Genomic DNA, 13,098 nt, shown 5'->3' with positions numbered 1-13,098 from the left:
TCTTTCTTACTTTCACTTTGGCCAGTTTATTGTGATATATCTGTTGCTCTCCTTTAATTTCCTTCTCTGTTTATCTAATTCCTTTATCTTGTTCAAGTTAAAATAAAAAATAAAAAGATCTTTGCCTGGGACCTGTCAGAGGCATCTATGGATACAGCTGATACACACTGGTAACTAGAAAAGTTAACCATAGGGCTAAAATATATTAAGTATTTTAAGTATACTGTATGTTTATAATTAGATCCTAAGATAATGATAATGATGTTGACACAAGGGGGAGCAGAATTTGGGAGGGCAAAGGTTAAGAGTGGGAGAGTAGAGATACGCAGACCTTTCTTTCCCGGAAGGCCTATTAGAATTTCCAGTGAGGTATATGTATTGGTAAGAACATATCCTTTCTATGTTTTCTGTTTTGTTTCTCTATATTGATAGGAACTACAGAAAATAAAAGCTGATGAGATTTTTCTTGGTTTGTGGGGCCACCTAAAAACAAAGTGATGGTAGGAAGCGTGGATTTTACTTTAATGTTTGAGATAGACTGCTCCAGCATTCAGCCTAAAATGCTCATTCATTCAACGGATATTTATTTAGTACCTTCTACGTGCCAGGTGCTGTTCCACTTGCTAGAGATAGAACATTAAACAAGATAGAAAAAATCCCTGTCATCATGGCACTGTGTAGTGGGCTTTTTAAAATAATATGTACACAAAAGAATTTCAGTGCTAAGAAGAAAATAAAACTGAATAAGGTGAAAGAGTAAAGGGTGGAGGAGACCATTAGTAGGTAGGAAGTCAAGGAAGGCCTTTCTGAGGAGGTGACTTTTGATCTGAGATGTGATTAATGAAGGGAAGTCAGCCACGTGAGAATCTTGGAGAAAAGCCCTCCAGGCAGCAGCCCTGAATTGGGAACAAGCTCTGCATGCTTGAAGAACTGAACAAAAGCCTATGTAACTGTAGTGAGGAAAGAGAATGAGACAAGAACATATTGGAGAGAGAGGCAGGGTTCAAGCCATCTAGGCCTTCTAGACCAGTGGTCCCCAAACTTTTTGGCACCAGCACCAAGGGACCAGTTTCTTGGAAGACAGTTTTACCACAGACCATGGGTTGGGAAGCTTTGAGGATAATCCAGGTACATTAAATTTATTGTGTACTTTATTTCTGTTATTATTACATTATAAGGTATAATGAAATAATTACACAAGTCATCATAATATCAAATTAGTGGGAGACCTGCGCTTGTTTTTCTGCAACTGGATGGTCCCATCTGGGGTTGATGGGAGACAGTGACAGATCATCAGGCATTAGTGTCTCATAAGGAGTGTGCAACCTAAATCCCTAACATGCGCAGTTCACAATAGGGTTCATGCTTCTGTGTGAATCAGATGCTGCCAGTGATCTGAAAGGTGGTGGAACTCAGGTGGTAATGCAAGCAGTGAGGAGCGGCTGTAAATACAGATGAAGCTTCACTCACTTGCTGGCTGCTCACCTCCTGCTATGCAGCCTGATTCCTAACAGGTGATGGCCGGGTACCAGTCCATGGGGGACCCTTGTTCTAAACCATAATAGAGAGTTTGGATTTTGTTCTGAATACTACAGTATGAGCCTGTTGGATGATTTTAAGTAGGGGAGGGATATAATATGATTGATATTTAAGTCGTAACTGCAGACTTGGTTGGTTTGTATGTGGGCATGCAGGGAGTAAGGAGATCAGTTAAGTGAATATTACAAAAACCTAGGTGAAAAATTACAGTAATGTGAACTGGGGTAGCACCAATAAAAGTGGAATACTCAGATTTGGGCTATTCTGTAGATAGAACTGAAAATAGTTGGTGGTAGATTGGATTGTGGATGGGGTGATAGGCATGGAGTTCAGGAATTAAGGACACCTATCTTTCTGTCCTAAGCAACTAACTGGACAGATTGGTCTCATAAGTTGAGAGGAAGAAGAGCAGATTTAGGGCATAGAAAAAACAAGTAACCTTTTTTACATGTTAAATTTGACATTTCAGGCCAGGCGTGGTGGTTCACATCTGTAATCCCAGCACTTTGGGAGGCTGAGCAGGGTGAATTACGAGGTCAGGAGATGGGAGACCATCCTGGCCAACATGGTGAAACCCCACCGCTAGTAAAAATGCAAAAATTGGCTGGGCATGGTGGTGGCAGGCACCTATAATCCCAGCTACTTGGGAGGCTGAGGCAGGAGAATCACTTGAACCAGGGAGTTGAAGGTTGCAGTGAGCTGAGATCACATCACTGCACTCCATCCTGGCAACAGAGCAAGAGTCAAAGAATATATAAATAAAAAAAGACATTTTAGGCATTTACATCAAAATAAAGATGAGTACTCATTTGATTTATTTACTACTTGGTGGTCACTTCATACCACTTTATGAACCTATTGCAAAATTGACTATTGTCTCTTATTTTCATTAGCTTCTCTTCAAGAAATTAAGGAGCAGTAATTACAATTGCTTCCTGAGCCCGGTAAATGTTCGTGATACACCCCAGTAGTTCAACACATTGATCGCCCATCACAGTTATTTATAAAGCCCATTGATGAATGTGACTTAGGCATTTAATAATCATGATTGTATTTATTGTTTACAGGAGAATTTTATATTACACGGCATTCTAATCTCTCAGAAATCCATGTTGCTTTCCATCTTTGTGTGGATGACCATGTGAAATCGGGAAACATCACTGCTCGTGATCCTGCCATTATGGGACTCCGAAATATACTCAAAGTTTGCTGTACCCATGACATCACAACAATAAGCATTCCTCTACTGCTGGTACATGATATGTCAGAGGTAAGCAAATAGAAAAATCCTATAATTTTATGAATATGTTAACCCTCAGTATTATATGGTAATCCATTTTAAAGGCACTTTTTAAAAATTAATGACTTTTGCATCCCCTATCTGGTTAATAGAATTGGGTAAACTATAATACAAAACATTTATGTTCAGAGAGCTATAGCTTAACCATTTATGTAATCCTTAACCATTTATGTTCAGAGAACTATAGCTTTGTCCTGTAGTAAGTAAACTAGAAAATCAAAATAATATTTAGCTTTGGATAGGCATGTGTCCCTACACCTCTTTCTCCTCCTCTTCTCCCTCCTTCTTCTTTTTTGCTATAAATAGCATTAGATTTACATACATGTATGTATTTGGCTTAGGCTGCCATGAAAATTAGTTTGCATTTTCTAAGTATGTATTAACAGGTAATGGAAAGATATGCTAGATGACAGGAAGAAGCCATCCTTGGTTTAACATTTTCTCAAGGGTTCTTTTTACATAATACAGTTCTGCAATTAAGATATAGCATAATCATTCATCCATTTTGTTATGTACTATAATTTAATTTTTAACAGTCTCTTTCCATGACTGGTTTTCTTCTTCCTTCACCCACATAGAAACTGATTAGAAGGCATACATTGTAGAAATAATATAAAGAATAGAATTCAGTTTCACATAGTCTAGAGAAACAAATGTGTCTCAAACCAAACAGGTCCAGACAGGTCCTAGGAGAGCCAGTGCTTAACTTGGTGATGAAGGACTCATAGCAACTCTGTGCCTGCTTATTTTGAGGAGGCATTTTTTTAAAAAGCAAAATTGACACCTGTAGTCCCAGCTATTCCAAGGACTGAGGCAGGAAGATTGTTTTAGCCCAGAGTTCAAGACCAGCCTGAGCAACACAGTAAAACTGTATCTCTTTAAAAAATTGCTGACTGGGAAATGGAGATTGTGCATGTCGGGAAAGAAGTTTGATTATTGATTATAAACAGTTATTTACCAAAAGAAAAATGCTGTATTGTAAAGGACAGTGTAAAAGAGTTTATGTTTTACTTTTTAGACTAAGTCCCCACTTCGACTCATTGTATTGCAGGAGGCCTCATTTTCAATTTCATATCCTGTATAACAGGGGTCCCAAACCGCTAGGCCAAGGACCTGCCCCACAGCAGGAGGCGAGGGTCGAAGGACGAGTATTACCCCCTGAGCTCTGCCTCCTGACACATCAGCAGCCACACTGGATTCTCATAGGAGCGCAAACCCTGTAGTGAACTATGCATGCAAGGGATCTAGGGTGTGTGCTCCTTATGAGAATGTAATGCCTGGTGATCTGAGGTGGAACAGTATCATCTTGAAACCATCCCTACTATCCCCACCCTCACCCCCACCCCCAGTCTGTGGAAAAATTGTCCTCCACAAATCTGGTTCCTGGTGTCAAAAAGGTCGGGGACTGCTGCTTTATAAACACACAAAAAAATTCCTGCCCTTCCGAGACAGGGTGATTTTAAATGATTTCCCATTTATAATCTATGCTGGTATATTTTTACTAAGTACTTGGTTGTTTTGATGAGGAGAATTCCAGCACTATCCTATAAAAGCTTCATCAGACTTTCTAATTTTTCATTCCATTCACTTCTGTAGCCTGTCATCCTAACATGGTATCAAGAGAGATGGACAAACATTTTTTCCCCCACTATAGCTTTATAAAGTTTTAGTTCCATCAGGAATTTTTAGCTATTGTTAAATCATCATCACTAACTAGTCTATCTATAAAAGGGTCTTTGAGGAGTAAGAAAGTTTATGATGAATTCCCACCACAAGGAATTCATCCAAACATTCCTGCAGCTGGACTCCTGGTTAACCACTTTATAAAAATGGTTATATGTAGGTGGGAAACGACCTCAAAAACAGTGTTTCCAAAAGTCACTAAGTTCAGATTTACTTCCAGACATCTGATACTACTAGCGTTCCTTCTCCCACAATGTTACAAAAGTTACATGTTTTAAATTGGGAAGGCCAGCTGCAGAACATTAAGTTTGTTTCCCAAGTGTCCAGTTTAATTCACAAAAGTATATTGAGCTATGATTCTCCCATTTGTTGTATTTAAACATCCATTCAGGTCAAGAAGTTTCTAAACTCAGATAACACTACACAGGATATAGAGGTAAATATTGGTTTTAGCTTTGGGGCAAGGATCCCAAAGCACTTCAGGTGTCGTTTTCCTCTTCTAACAGAATCGTTAGATACTCAGTTAACCAGGATTTAGTGTGTTCGAGATGGTAATGAAGATGACTGAGACAGCCCGTGTCCTGTGATAGATAAAAGGGCTATAGAAATTAATTGCAGTTTAAAAAGAACAAAGGAAAAATAACCTATCAGCAAGAAGAAAGACATATCAGTTTTATTTCAATAGATCTTTGTGTTCTGAAGATACTGTCTTATTGGAGTCCGTCTTGTGCAATGAAGCTACAAGCCAAGAATACTGAATTGTCAACTTCCTTTTATTGTTTCTGTTAACTTGTTGAATAATTTGGGCTTATCAAATCATTTAGTTTTGTAACTGTTGTTACTAATGAAGATTTTGTTGTTTTTCACTTTTATATTGGAGTATAGCACACATATAGATGTTTGTTTTTAACTTTTATATTGGAGGATAACATACATATAGAAAAGTACACATAGGTATACAGCTCAAATCTTCATAGACTGAACACCCATATAACAAATATGCAGATCATGAAGCAGAACATGACCAGCACCCCAGCAGCCACCCCCCTTTCAGTTAAACCACACTCCCTCCTCAAGGGTAACCACTGTTTTCATCTCAAAAATTATGGATGAGTTGGGCTTGCTTTTGCTGTTAATCTTATATCTGGCTTCTTTCCTTCAATAGTATGTTGTGAGCTCTATCCATAATACTGTGCATGGTTATAGATTATTCATTGTTATTGTTAATATATTATTTCATCATGTGACTAGTTATTTATACATTCTATTTATGGACATTTGGGTAATTTTTCCAGATTTTTGTCATTATGAGTAGTATTGCTATGAACATTCCAGTAGACACCTTTTGACGTTTCTTTCGAGAATATACTTAGGGATAGAATGTTTAGGTCTCAGGGTATATTTATGTTTAGCTTTGGTAGATACGCCAAATAGGTTTTCAAAGTGGTTGTACCTGTGCTGTTATACTGAATGTGAAAAATAAGAAGTAAAGCCAAACCATTTCTCCTCTTCTGATAATGGCTGTGAAACTTATTAACACAGTGTTTCAGGTACCTCACAGGCACATACTTGAGAGGTAAAGAATAATCTTGGAATATTCCCCATTGCTACATAAACTCATAATAATTCTTACGTCTAAATTCCAAGACAAACAGTGAAGACTTAAAAGTACATACTGAGTAACTGCAGTTCAACCTTACCCTCATGAGAGGATTCATGTTGAGTAACAGTCAGCTTTAGATGGAAGATATTATCTCAATTATAGTCAGAACTGATATTTTAATTTCATTTTCATAGGTTTAGAATCTCTTCTGTACATTTATCAGCTAAAGTGTGACAGTAGGGTCCAATTTTTTTTTTTTTTTCTTGAGACAGAGTCTTGCTCTGTCACTTAGGCTGGAGTGCAGTGACACGATCTCAGCTCACTGCCACTTCTGCCTCCCGGGTTCAAGCAATTGTCCTGCCTCAGCCTCCCGAGCAGCTGGGATTATAGGTGCCTGCCACCATGTTCAGCTAATTTTTGTGTTTTCAGTGGAGATGGGGTTTCACCATGTTGGCCAGGCTGATCTCGAACTCGTGACCCCGTGATCTACCCGCGTTGGCTTCCCAAAGTGCTGCGATTACAGGCGTGAGCCACTATACCTGGACCAGGGCCCAATTTTTTGCTTGTTATAAAGTCTGTAGTGTTTCACATCATCCTTTCAGCTTCACTGGATTTCTCTAACGGTGCACTCTCACAGGCATGTCGCTAAGATGTAGTCACTTTTCCATTATTTAGAATTCATGATCAAAAACTTTCTATACTGTTACCCTGTCTATGTAGAGACAACATAGTGTTGTCTATATCATCTACTATATCATATATACTAAGATTTGTTTCCAGAAGTAAGCTCCTTGTGAAACTGCTGACCACAATTCATGACATTCAATAAGTCGTTCTTCTCGTGACTTTATTGACTTCTAAAGCTTACAGTTTACCTTTTCTAAGTACCCAAAGCTGTAGACATTTCTTAGTCACCTTGTTCTCTCTATACATCATCTTTTAACTAGGAGGAAGTAAGACAAAAAACGGAACGCTTGTCCCTCCATGCATGTGTGTACTCCATAAGACCAATGTAGCTCGTTTGCAGTAGCCTTTGCAGTTACAAGGAAATCCTCTTCTTTCTGTGAACTTTGAAACCAGAGTGTTATAAACATAAAGTTGAATATCAGAAAATTCTAGTGAATTTTTAGAAGCTTTCAGGACCTAATCCAAGAAAATTCCTTCCTTTTTAGCCAACTAAAAAACTAGACCGGACACAAATTTAAAAGTAGTTTTCTATTAAACCCTATTTCTGGCTACAAAGAAAGTCACGCTCTTTAAATGTCCATGGATAAAAGCTAATTCATTCAACCTATGTTTTCAAGCATGTATGTGCTCAGTATTATAGAAGGCATTATAAAGGTAATAAGGGTGAATAAAAAGTGGCTTCTACCTTCAGAGAGCACGTAACTTAATAAAGAAGAGAAAGAATAAATCCCATCCTTGCCCTCCTCCCCAAAAACGACAGGATAAAAATGTGAGCCTTGAGATAAGAGAACAGTAAAGTACCTTGGGAGTTCAGAAAATGGAGACGTATTTGTAGCTGGGAAAATAGGAAATGCTGTAATAGGTGATACTGTCTGGACATTGAAGAATGAAGATCACGTTCAATAGATGGAATTACTGAGAAGGGCATTGTAGTTAGAAGAAACAGATTGAGGAAAAATGGAGGGAGGTGGGTGACAGGCATGGCAGACCATGTTTAGGCAAATGTGAGCAGATATACTTGAATGAAACCTTCATTTTTAAAAATTTAAAAGTCACAGAAACTTAAAGTAGCTTTGGCTTTAAAGTATGTCGCCTTAAATAGTAAAAGAAAGGCTTACATATTATGTGTGAGACAGTAGGAAGCAATTTTAAGTTCTTAAAACAGGAGTATAATATAATCAGAAATGTACTTAAAATAGCCAAAAGTAGTGGGTTAGAGGGGAAATACTAGAATTCAGGACACTAGATAGGAAGCATAGCAGTAACTAGCCATGAGGTCACAACAACCTTCAGAGATAGGTGAAGAACTGAAATAATTTCATGATACATCAGCCCCAGGGGAGAAGGTGGGAAAATGTCATGAAGAAAGGGCGTGGTCACTAAGTATAAGAATTACAACTGGAAGGTCAATTAGAATAAGACTGACAAAAGGTTTGGTAATTAATAATCATTGATGATCTCACATAAAGAATTTTCAGTTGAGCAATAGGGGTGGAAGCCTTCTTAGAAAAGATGAAAGACTGAGTAATTGGTAAGGAAGACATCATTCGGCTTTTCCATTCTTAATCTTGCACAAGTGTCCAGTGAGTTTTTCAGAAGCTACATGCTGTGTGATAATGTAACAGATTGAATGCAGAGACAGCTGTAAGAATCCAGATGTCTTCTGTTAGGCTAGGCTTTAATGAGATTTGTAGAAATTTGAAACATTATCATACTAAAACTTTTTTGTTTTGGAAAATAGTTATTTTTCATAAAAATGTTATTTAGGTTAACATGAATGGGTTTATCATTGCTTTTAAATGAAATTAATGTTTTCTTAGTTTTAATTCCTAATGCAATAATTATCAAAAGATATGATCTACATAAAGAATCTACATAAAGAAGGAATCCTCCTTCTTTAACCTCCCAAGTAGCTGGGACTACAAATGTGCACCATTGCACCAGGCTAACATTTAAGAGTACAGAAGATCCTGAGACCCACAAAGTTTGAGAATCACAATAATGAAATAGTCTACATGTTTTATAGTTATAATTATGAAGACTTAGGGGAAAACAATCCTGATGTTTGTGAAGAGGAATAGATTTAAAAATGGCATACGCTCCAATACTACGGAAAATTATAAATGTTTTGGTGAATGAAGATTAGAAAGAAACGTAGAAAAATGAATGCGTTTGTTAGGTGGCTTAGATGGGGCATTTGTTTATTTCCATTCATTTGTAATAACATACTATACAGTAAAAATATTTTATTGCTTGTGCAAATATACATCGTAATACAATCATTCATGCTAACGTTTCAAGTAGTAGAGTTCCTATGTCATTTATATTTGCCTTTAGAATTATCCAGAAAAAATAAGGATATGTTTATTTTTTAATTATATTTATAGGGCTTATTAAATTAATTTGTATTCCACAAGTATAGTCTAAGAGCTGGAAGAAGTTGCATGCCTAAAAACTAGAGGAAATCCAGTTGGGATTAGCAAATAGTTGCCTAAATCCATTCACAACAACGTGGATGGTCAACATTATAGATAAATAAAGATCTGACTTTATTTTGTATACAAAGTTCTGTTAAAAACACATCTTTTGTTTTATTTCTGTTTTTAGGAAATGACTATCCCCTGGTGCTTAAGGAGAGCGGAACTTGTGTTCAAGTGTGTCAAAGGTGAGCATAATCTTATCTCTGACAACCACCACCTATATTTCCTCCCAAACATTGAAAGTAGAGTGACCCAGAAGAAAGAATATGAAAGATACCCCTTCCATCTAGTGCCTCAGTTAGATAGTTTAGCAAGCAAATATTTCATAATAGGCCTTTCTATTTTTTATTTTTTCTAGTCACAAAATAAGTCTCCAGCCCCTTTGAAATACAAGGATATTTGGACACTATATTTTGTTCTGCTGCTAGCTTGCTCTGTTTCCTTTATTCTCTTAGAAAAAAAAAAATAGAGCCACATATTTATTAAACTTTTAATAACCTGTCTTAGCTTCATTGTATGGAGACTAAATTTGATTTGAGAAATCGTAAATAAGAGTGTGTTGACAGAACTCTGTTACACCTCTCTGGCATGAAGAATTAGGGATTGCAGACATTTATCTGTCCTGTAGGCATAGCGTATCCTACAGGCAAATGGCTACCTAAAAGGTCAAGACATGAAGCCTTACAATGAAAATTCAGTTTATTTCAGTAAATGACAAAGTTTTGAAGGCCAGAGCTTCAAAATACAGCAACATTTATTTTTCTATTTTAGGTTTTATGATGGAAATGGCTTCATGGGATGGAGGAATTTCTAGGACAGTGCAATTTCTAGTACCACAGGTATGTTATCTGTGTAGATCTCACCCCAATTTAATCTCTTTTATTAGATTTCTCACAGATACAACTAGGCATCCTGCCCTAAAATCCTAAATACAACATAAAATGCTAATCACTTTCTGTTTTTTAAGGGGAGAAGTATTTGGATGTTATAAAGGCCCTTAGTCTATTGTCAAAAGTATCAGCATCTACCACTCAAGGGATTTGTTATTTAACATCCAGACAAAACCTGACTCATCATTCCTTTGTTTTTCTCCACATTTGTATTATACAGATTACAAAGCGTTCATCAATAAGGCCATTAGCAAAAAATGATTTTGTATTTTGTGAAGAACTTGGCAAAATGAGTGGTATTTTATTACTGATTTACACTAGTATTATCTAGAGGTTTTTCTACTCATCAAACTTAATATTTGACAGAAACAACATAAGTTCTCCACAGATGGAGCCAGAAAAACCGCCCTTGTCCATAGCCATGCAATTAAATCAGTCATGAAAGATAATTTTCACATATTGCACTCCATATGTAGAACTAAGTCCATATTTTAAAATACTTCTAAAATTATTTTAAAAATCAATGATGATGTAACAAGTGCAATTATTATTTTTTCCTCTTACAGAGTATTTCTGAAGAAATGTTTTATCAACTTAGTAACATGCTTCCCCAGATCTTCCGAGTATCATCAACACTCACTCTGACATCCAAGCACTAAACCCTTATAGATTGACACGCTGGCAGAAGGTGATTGTTAAACTCTCCAGAAACTTGTGCTGTGTTGGGATTCTGTCAAGCAAAAGATTTCCAGAAAGAGAACCTGCAATTAAGCCACAAATCAAGATATATATCTGTTAAACCATTCCAAAAATTTATAGACTGCACAAACTAGTGATCAGCCACTAACTTAAACATTTTTTTTTTTTCTGAGATGGAGTTTTGCTCTTGTTGCCCAGGCTGGAGTGCAATGGCACCATCTTGGCTCACTGCAACGTCCCCGGTTCAAGTGATTCTGCCTCTGCCCCCTGAGGAGCAGGGATTACAGGCATGCACCACCATGCCTGGCTAATTTTGTGTTTTTAGTAGAGAAAGGGTTTCTCCATGTTCATCAGGCTGGTCTTGAACTCCCAACCTCAAGGTGATCCACTGGCTTCAGCCTCCCAAAGTGTTGGGATTACAGGCGTGAGCCACTGCGTCCAGCCAAACATTTATTCTTAAAGTCTCTTTATGAATTTCTCTTTTTTTCTTCTCTGTGTTACCTGTGAATATTAGTAAGTTAAAACTTTTTATTTATCACACATGGACACTTGCTGAAGGAAAGAAACTTGATTGTATTTACATGGAGACATTTGACTTTTTCAAAAGGCTTATATCAAGTGTAAACCTTAATTAAACATAAATAGAATCTTCCTTTTATTTGCCAAAACAAAATTTAAAAGCGCTGAAATATACATTGCAAGTACAAATTTCCTGTGAAAATCTTTTTATAGAAGCACAAATGTATGAGACAAATGTGCTTTTTCTTTTAAATTCTCCTGTTTCAGAACCGTCCTTTAATCTACTGTTTCTAAGGATGTACAAGTTAGAGTCAGAAAACATTTCAGATTTTTTACCTCTCTCATCCTCCTCTGTGACCTTGCACTTACATATTAATTACATTTCATGGACTGTGAAAATAGTGTTCTTTTTTGCAAGCTTGATGTCAAGTTAGTCTAAACCAGCACCTGGCAGTATTTTAGTGCTCATCAACATTGTGACAATCAGACAATGAAGATCATTTTTATTTTTCTGTCCTCCCTGCGTTCTTAGCTTGCTTAACCATTCTTCTGCCTCTTGCAATTCTCTGCTAATAAATGTGTCCCCATTTCTGCCTGTTCTCTGTTTCCCCTCCTTTTCCATTGTTTTTCCTTATGATACTCCTTTCTCAGGTGCTACATATCATATGTTTGTACCCTCTATAACATACTTATTATGAGTAGTGACTCCATTAAAGGCATTTACAAAAGCACACGGTGTTTAGGAAAGCAATAGTTTCATCAATTCCAAGTTGTGTGGATATTGTAACTGGCCAGAAGAATGAAATGGAGAGCATTTGGGTCATAAGATGGCATGTCTTGATGACAAGAAACAAAAAGCCCTTCATTAGTATGCCTAAGTGTAATAACTGAAATTCAATTGGCAAACAGAATGCTTTCCTGTAACAGAATGTCTTAATTTTCTACTCAAGGAAAAGGTGTATCCAAGTGACAACACTGAAGACAACCCTAAGAACACCCACTCCAGCAGTATGTCCATTGGACAGTAAAACTCTCCAAATTATTTGTCCAGGAGCCTGGTGATTCTGCCAAGAAGACAGATGTTTTGCGCTTTGAGCCTATGCAGTTATCTTGGAGAAATTGTCTTTCGGGTGCCACTGTTAACCACTGAGACTGATTCTAATGCAAAGCAGGGAAGACAGAGGTAGAAACCAGGAGAGTGGCAGGTCAGTGTCAGAAGCTGTTTTTGTTTATACAGTGACAGGTCGAGTTGGAAGTGGATCAATTAAAGGCACCGGGAAATGGGCATTGAGAATCTTTCTGCAGAATTACGTAACTGATCTACAGGTACAGCCAACAGCCTGAAGGGTGCAGCCCAGGTATCAGAATAGAGGAGCAAAGCTTCATTCATGGAGGTTTGTTGAATGCTGCTGCCCAACTCTTCCTTTGTCACCTCTAGGCTATTCTACTAAATTACTTATAAACTGGTGGCTTTAACTGAGGGCTGTGTAAAGGTGCTATTTCACCTATGAAATCAAGATAAATTTATCGAATTTTTCAATTCGAAATCGATAATGAAAATTTATCAATTTTTCACATGAAACTGTGTTATAGAAGCAGTAAAATTGGAAAAAATCATGCTTATGGTGTTACATTACCACTGATGAAAACACACCAGGCTAATAATAAATGCATGCTTAATGTACTTAAATGGTGGGA

General features: G+C 37.1%; 1 protein-coding gene across 6 annotated transcripts in view; it reads left to right on the top strand.

The window, feature by feature from the left end:
* The window catches only part of CUNH12orf4 (chromosome unknown C12orf4 homolog), a 36,607-nt gene extending 25,485 nt beyond the window's left edge, over positions 1-11,122 (top strand). For 5 of the 6 annotated variants that reach the window (XM_037744830.1, XM_017546084.2, XM_037744832.1 and 2 more), the window contains 4 exons: positions 2,607-2,809; positions 9,420-9,477; positions 10,064-10,131; positions 10,749-11,122. In XM_037744830.1, coding sequence (XP_037600758.1) covers positions 2,607-2,809; positions 9,420-9,477; positions 10,064-10,131; positions 10,749-10,841 — 422 coding nt within the window. In that variant the 3' untranslated portion in view covers positions 10,842-11,122. The remainder of the gene's footprint in view (positions 1-2,606; positions 2,810-9,419; positions 9,478-10,063; positions 10,132-10,748) is intronic. The other variant, XM_017546081.2, reaches the window with a different exon arrangement.
* The last annotated feature ends 1,976 nt before the right edge of the window (positions 11,123-13,098 follow it).

Source organism: Cebus imitator, unplaced genomic scaffold (genome assembly GCF_001604975.1).
Source record: "Cebus imitator isolate Cc_AM_T3 unplaced genomic scaffold, Cebus_imitator-1.0 Scaffold187, whole genome shotgun sequence".
In the NCBI taxonomy this organism is placed as follows: Eukaryota; Metazoa; Chordata; class Mammalia; order Primates; family Cebidae; genus Cebus; species Cebus imitator.
The sequence above is the reverse complement of the archived record's forward strand: the minus strand, read 5'-3'. Positions and strand labels throughout refer to the sequence as shown.